Source organism: Apium graveolens, chromosome 4 (genome assembly GCF_009905375.1).
Source record: "Apium graveolens cultivar Ventura chromosome 4, ASM990537v1, whole genome shotgun sequence".
In the NCBI taxonomy this organism is placed as follows: domain Eukaryota; kingdom Viridiplantae; phylum Streptophyta; class Magnoliopsida; order Apiales; family Apiaceae; genus Apium; species Apium graveolens.
In genome coordinates this window covers 287,003,992-287,011,866 of record NC_133650.1, presented here as the reverse complement: position 1 = coordinate 287,011,866, position 7,875 = coordinate 287,003,992, and the positions used below count along the sequence as shown (strand labels likewise).

Sequence of the window (7,875 nt, the reverse complement as noted above, 5' to 3'; positions counted from 1 at the left end):
GTGCTTGGTTGTAATGGAGAGTCCCGGGAACGACGTCGCCGGAAAACCGAGCCCGCGGCGGCGTAAAACTTCAAACGATCGTTCCGATCGAATCTTTGATTTTTCAGCAATTTTAATCCTGCAGAACGACTACTAGGGAAGTGTAGTTTATCCCCGACCATTTTGGAGCAATTCTGGGCGGGTATCAGGTCGCCGGAAAAGCTCATGGCGTCCCGGCGACAGGGAGGGGGAAGATGACTGTAGTTTTACAGTTTGACCCCCGAAGTTGTACAAAGTTTGCATATTTCGTATTTTTGTTTTAAAACTTGCAAAATCAAGATTTCTGTTTTAAAAATGTTTAAAATTTATATTTGTTTACTTTTATTATAAAAATGATATTTTATTATTTTAAAAAAATCAAAAAAACATTTATTTAATTATTCTAAATTCAGAAAATTGTTTTAATAATTTGTTTATTTAAAACTAAATCGAAATTATTTTATTAATTAATTTTAATTAGTTTTTAATTATTTTAATTAATCGGTTATTTTATATTTAATTGATTAATTAATTTAATTAATTTAATTAATTTTAATTGCTTTAATAATTAGATTTAATTATTTAAAATTGATTTAAAAATTCCGAAAAATAGTTTCGAGCTTTAAAATATTATTTTAAATTATTTTCAAAGCTCGCTAATTATTATAAAATTATTTTAAAGTCAGATTCGGGTGTTCGAACCCTATTATTTAATTATAAATTGATTCAGAGTCCCGTTTTAATTCCGGAAAATGTTCAAAAATTCGTAATAAATACTTGAAAAATCATTTTGACCCCAAATCTTCTTTGAAAAAATATTTTGATCAAATACCTTACGTGTTATGTGCTACGTGTTCAATGATTGATGCGTTATATGCCTATGTGGTTATGGTTTGACTGTTTTAGTCATAACTTTTAATCCGTAAATCGGATTTAGGTGAAACGGATGGTAGATAAAAGCTTATGACGTCTATATGACGATTAGAATAATATGAGTATGAATAATTGATAGATACTTGTGATTCCTAGCAGAGTCAGCAAGGCATAGAAAAGGGAATCGGTGATTGATAAATAGAAGCAAAGCATAGAAAGAGAATAAAAGTGGTTGATGAATAAAACTATTAGATGAGTACAAGTAAAGTGGAAATCGTCGGTGATCAGGCAAGTACTTCTGAACTTCTCTTCAAGATATATTGTAAATATTTTCGAACTGTTTTCATAACATGTCGCTATTATTCAAAATATTTCTTGTTCTATATTGCAAGTGCTTTAAACTATTTAACCTTGTACACTGATTCTTATTGATCTTGAGCCATAAGCCTTATTTTTCATAAACCATTGATTGTTGAATTCCCAGATACGAGCCATACACATACGATACTACTCCACAAATACATATCTACCACATATTGATTCTGATATTGAATTTCTTAACATACCAACCATTATCCCTTGTTTCACAGAAGACCAATTCTTGAAACCCTTGAACCCTTGGTCTTCTACTTTCTGATTCTTTCTTTGATTGAAAGCCAATCTTTTTGAATTCCTTGTTATACCGACATAGTATTGTGAATAACCCTATGCTTCAAGATAAATGTTGTTTATGATTCAGCTTATTGATTTACATTGGTTATCATATTGAATTGTTTTAGAATTGGATGGTTTTATAAATGTGGACCAGATTCGTGGTCAGACCAGATTCGTGGTCATAATAGGCCAATGTGTGCCTTGGATCCAGTATAGAGCAAAGCTGGGAGCCTTGCTCGGGGTTAGTGCGTGACTGATCAGCAACCTAATCTTGGTTTTAAAATGAAAAGTGAATCTCCAATTCTATTCATTTCTTATTCGGAAACTTGATTACTCTGAATCACTTCAATTGGTAATTGTTTAACCTCAATTGCTGCTACTATTACTTGCTGAGTTAGTAAGCTCACTCTTGCAAAAAAAATTATGTTTTCAACAGTTGAAGAAGAAAGTGTGGGTAACGAGGATTCCCTGTCCAGTGTGCGAGCTAGGGTTTCCGGTTAAATTGGATCGAGTTAGCATAAACTTTATAATGTAGGTGGGTTATGCAAGATTGTAACAACGATATCCTTAGCCATTGTAAGTTGAACTAGTTGGGATTTGGTACGATGTAATAAAAGATAAGGTTGTGGTTTGTTTTCATACTTTAACCTGTTGCGATCCGTGGTTGTGTACAGAAGGGTCAAATGCATATAATACTTTATATAGAGGTTTAAATATTATGGTGTGTTGTGAGCCCCAAACTTCTGACCCGGGTTTGGAGGGCTTTACAAATCTAATCCAAATTTTAGGTTCATCAGTCTAATTCAAATTTTAAATATCCTAATCTTTATATAAGTATAATTTATTTATTTATTATTGTATTATTATTATTCTAAAAATTACTGAATATTACAAGTTCAGTTTCTAAATTTTTTAAAATTAAAATTTCGATTCAACCGCTCAAATCTGTCCCAACAGAAACGTGGTAGATCTTCCGAATTGTATATCATATTCATATACATAATTATGTAAAAGATTATTCACATAAGAAATATCTTACAATGAGAAGTCATAATTTTTTGAGTGTTTACACGATCATAATGCTTGGTTAATTTTTTCAAAAAAAAATTGTTGATTAATGATCAATATTAAGTCAAATTATTTACGTATTAAAATTGCAAATATATTTAACAAAAAAGGTAATTATATTTTTAATAAAAAGATGATAACTTTTATTATTTAAGATGTTGTAAAAATTTATAAGTTTATATTTAAAGATATCTAACCAAGATCTCCTACACATTTATACTCTCCTAACAAATAGATTAAATTTATTTTAAGATGAACATATTTCGCAAGAGTTTTTTATTGTAAATATAAATATTTGTAAGATTTGTTTAAAATAAAGTTTTTCAGTTTGTTTAAAGGATTTTAATTGAGGTAATATTAGAAAGAGTTGTTGTAGAGATACTATGTTCCAAAATTCCGTCCTAAATAACGTGACATTGGATTTGACAATAATATTTATATTTATCAAATTTATATGAATAAAGGGGTTCATTACCAATCATAGTGTTATTTGATATTTAGTTTGAATACCAATTTGAAATTTTTAGAATTTTTTTATAAAAATAATATAAATGTGATACACATTATATATGTACAAATACATGTTTATAAAGTGTTTTATTAAAATATCTTATTTTAAAATATAAATGACCAAAGTACCCGAAAGAATTATGGCCATCAAAATACATATTTGACAAATGTGTGAATATGTTTTTAAAATTTAACAAAAAACATACATTTAAACATGTGTATTCATACATTTAAACATGTGTATTCACTTTTATTATCATTGATAGTGAATACTCGATATGTATATTGACAATGTGTATTCCACTTAAAATACGAAGTGTTAATATTTTAAAAAAATTAAATATATATTCCTCAAATTCGTGAATATTTTGGGTCATTGAAATTTAAAAATCGTGTATTTTGTTTATTCTTTTATAATAAAATATACAATATACATATAGAAAAGATAATATTTTATAATTGAAAATAAATACGCAATTGATAAAAATAAAATTATTTATAATGTTTCCTCGTATAAAATTTATGTGTTTAAATTTCGGGAAAGACAACTCTAATATTTGATGGCTAAATAAAATTTTATTTATACTTATTTCTCCGTATATTTTATAATATAAAATATTAATGGTAACTGATTTTAAATTTTTTTATTCTTCGTATAGTATTCTTACTTATTTCTCCGCATATTTTACCCTATAAAATTCTAATAACAGTTTAAAAAAAATTATTATTCATACAATATTCTCATTTATATAATTTTCTTTTACATTCTCCCACACTATTTTCATGAAAATAATTTGTTTTAATGAGAAATTTACTTATTATTATTTATTTTGACAAAAAAAAAAGTTTACTTATCTTAAGGAGAAAAGACAGTATCCCCCTGAATCATCCCAATCCAAAATTCCACCCCCTTCTATCCACACCCATCATCTCCATGGCAGCAATGGCTTCTTGCACCACAAAATTCTCCATTCACAATTTCAACCCGACCCATTTAACTAAACCCTCCAAAATCAATGGCAGCATTGTAAATTTTACAATCAAGAAAGTTTCTTCACTTGGCCTATCATCTTCACAATGCATTTCTCACATTCACCCACTTGTTCACAAAGGGGTCTTTTCTGTGGACTTAAATGCTACTCAAATTCATAAACCCTTGACTGTTGTCTCTGCAAAAGGCTACAAAATGAAGACCCACAAGGTTTGTTCTTTTCTTTAATATATTTAATTTAGTAAAAATGTGTTCTTGAATTTGATTGTTTTTGGGTTTTTTTGTTGGTGTGTGTTTAGGCTTCGGCGAAGCGGTTTCGAGTAACTGGAAGTGGGAAGATTGTGAGGAGGAGAGCTGGGAAACAACATTTGCTTGCCAAGAAGAATAATAAGAGGAAGTTGAGGCTCTCCAAAATGGTATGTCATTGCCTCTCCTTTCTTTTTAATTATGTAGTTGTGTAAGTATATTTGTTGAATGAATATTCAAACTACAAGTATACTAGTAGAGACTTTTTGGTATATAAAGGGAGTGATGTAATATTCCGGGAAAAAGAAGAGAGTTTGCGTACAACATTAGGATTGCTCGATTGAGTAGTTTAAGTGCAAGGTCTAAGATAATGTTGCCCCTTTGATTGCTAGATTTGATTATAGGCTAGTCACATTTTTTATAATGTGTAATGGTCGTTGTGTTCAGAGTCTTTTAATTTCCCTCTGCGTCCATTATGTATGTAGTCTTTTGTTTTTATTGCCTCTTTTCAGGCTTATCCTCATTGTTAGCATCTTCATAGCCCACATTATATTGTCTTCATTTGCTGGTAAGGAATAGATATGTTGCGCAATACTGTGCCCGTTATAATGGTTAGAGAGATTTACTTAGAGCTTTTTGAAGAACTTGTCTATACATTTGTGAGGGGGCTGTATCAATTTCCGAGATAGTTAGGATTTTATTGTCAATTTCTGAAAGGATATTTTTTTGTTGGATAGTGTCTAAAATGCTCAAAACTTTTAGTTCGGAAAAGTACAATGTCCTTCTTAACTAATAGCTTTCAAATCAAATGTTGTTGTATTAGAGTATCTGAAACCTGAATTTTATAGAGCTGTGGAGGTATATTCTCAAAACATTAAAGACGACATTAACATATATTTTTTACATCAACGTAGAAGCATTAAGCTTTACAAAACTACATTAGTTTGTAAGGTAAGGAGGACCTTAAACAGTACTTAAATGCTCAGAGTTAAAAACAGCCTAATAAGTTGCAATTAGAAGACCGGTATAACTCTCTTAAAGATGAAGTTGGAAGGGGCATTCAAGATTCAGAGCCCTGACTATATTTAAACAAATATAGTCTTGAATGGATTTTCTCATCATCAGGCAGACTGTTTCACCTTTCCACTAAAAAAGTTATCATTTATATATATGTCTATTTATTGAGCTTCTTAATCTATATGTCTATATATTCAGTTCACGTGTCATTAAATCTCTGTATCTTTATTAATCTACATGTCTATAGATATTCAGTTCACGTGTCATTAAATCTCTGTATCCTAATCAATAAAGCTTCTAGATGTTTTGATATTGTCAGTACTACAAGCTGTTTTGATATCCATTGTGCTTTGTTGTTATGCTATCAGTTTATTGGTATATTTTTTTCTTTCATGATGTTGTCTCTGGTGATAAATGATTTAGCACAAATTTACATATGATCATAAAAAGAACTACTCCCTCCGTCCCTAAAAACGTTTCCTATTTGTGTTGGACACGTTTGCTAATGGACACTTTTGATTGTTAATATCTTTAAATTCGTATTAGTATTAAATATAAAAATTTCATTGTATTAAAGTACTGATAAATACGAATCCAACGAGATCACTCATGACTATGTTTGATATTATAAATTAGACATAAATTAATAGTCAATCGCTTACCGTGAACAGTACCGAAAGTCAATATAGGAAAAACAAAATGGGACGGAGGGAGTATTAGAATAACAGGACACTGTAAATGTTCTTTGTAATACTTAATGCTGTGTAGTATTTGTAACTTTGATGAAGACAAGTCATAAGTGATTAGTACTCAACTACTTGCAATTCCATAACACTCTTTAGTGTACCGAGTACTTGTTTATCGCAAGTACAAGTTGCTTTCTTGGAGTTAATTATAATCACTCGTTAATTAACAACTTTATAAGCACTCCCAGACATGTTCTAAAAGATAGGTGAAGTAGAGCACTGTATTTATGATATCCAGTGCTTGCAAGTTAGTAGAATCAGTTTGCTCATTGCACTGGTTAAAAGAAGAAAGATAAAATGATAAGGTATTTGGTCGGCACATCAGATAGTTGGGTTCTTTTACAAAATATCATGTAGCATAATGATAGAAAATATGTAGTCGAACAAATTCTGAGGTGTAACTGGAAAAGAGTCATACTCGAATCATTTGTAATAAACATGAATTATCTGCATAGATCCTTTCCCATACGCAAGCATTCTGCACCATCCTATCTGTGACAACTTGCAGAGTCATCCCTCTCCCGTTATACACGAGACAGATGTTTTTATCAACTCGTTCTACATGATCTTTATCATGACATACCATTTCCTTTATTATCAATTTTTAGGCAGTTATATTTTAAAGCATAGGCTACAGCCTGCAAGTAGTTCATATTTGGTACTTAAATTAGTGCAGACTTGATAAAACAAGTCAAACATACTTGCCACTTGCAACAAACAAGTCTGAAAAGCCTATCTAAGGTTCATGTTTGTAAATTTTAAAAGAACTACAAACGATATGCATGTTACTTGATCGTTGACTTAATCATCCCGTCTCAATGTCTTTGCCTCGTAGATGGGTAATAATAAGCTCTCTTTTTTCACGAAAATACACCTTCTCTGTGCTCAACAAGATTCCACGATTAAAAATCATTACTAGAATTTGTTCAATTTGATTGTCCAGTGAAAAGATGACAGAACTTATTCATGACTAAAAATAAGCTTCTTTACCTCGAATACCTTCAGAGAATCTGTTTCCTCTATTATTCCTTAATTGCTTCTGGTTCTCTGTTCACAGTCTAGTATCTTATACAATTTTTGTTTTTCTGCACAGCTACAAGTTGACCGCAGTGACTATAACAATGTCATCGGTGCATTGCCGTATCTGAAGGTAAATCGATTGAAGTAGAGACATACATGTATGACCTGAGCCAAATGTAAAACTGGTAATTATAGATTTCAATGTAAAAGGACAAACTTTCTCCGTTGTAATACTGTGCGTCTTCTGAAACAAGCTTTTGCTGATAAGTTATTGTTTCTTATGGTTGTCATTTTCAAGTGCCTAAGTTATTTTGGCAACTCACTTCACTTTTCTGGTGCACATGATAAGGAGTGCATTTTATTCTCTGCTTCACCTGGTAAAAGCACAATAGTCCCAATACACATCCCCAAAGCAGTTTTAGTCTTACCTTTGACAAGCTTAAAATATTTTAGTAATAAACTTGAGACAAGGAATTATGAGTAAGATATGTGGGTATGTTCTTGGATAAGCGAGGCTTTACGAGCAATAGTAAAATGCTAATTATGTGTGTATTTATTACGAGTGTATGTATCAGTTTTATTATTTGAACTTACTATTAACACAAGGGACTGTGCTCCTGCGTGGTTGAAAGGAATTAAATTTGTGCACTAACGAGATTTTATTCCTCCCTATATTCAATATCTTCAAAAAACTGATGGGAGATAATCTAAAACCTCTAGTTACTTCCAGTG

The 7,875-nt window shown here is 30.6% G+C and overlaps 1 protein-coding gene across 1 annotated transcript; it reads left to right on the top strand.

Annotated features, from left to right (window-relative positions):
- Positions 1–3,990: 3,990 nt before the first annotated feature.
- On the top strand, positions 3,991–7,433 carry LOC141721153 (large ribosomal subunit protein bL35c). Its single transcript, XM_074523918.1, has 3 exons — positions 3,991–4,324; positions 4,414–4,530; positions 7,217–7,433. Exons 1-3 carry the CDS (start codon positions 4,058–4,060, stop codon positions 7,289–7,291), a joined length of 459 nt encoding a protein of 152 aa, XP_074380019.1. The 5' UTR covers positions 3,991–4,057; the 3' UTR covers positions 7,292–7,433.
- The last annotated feature ends 442 nt before the right edge of the window (positions 7,434–7,875 follow it).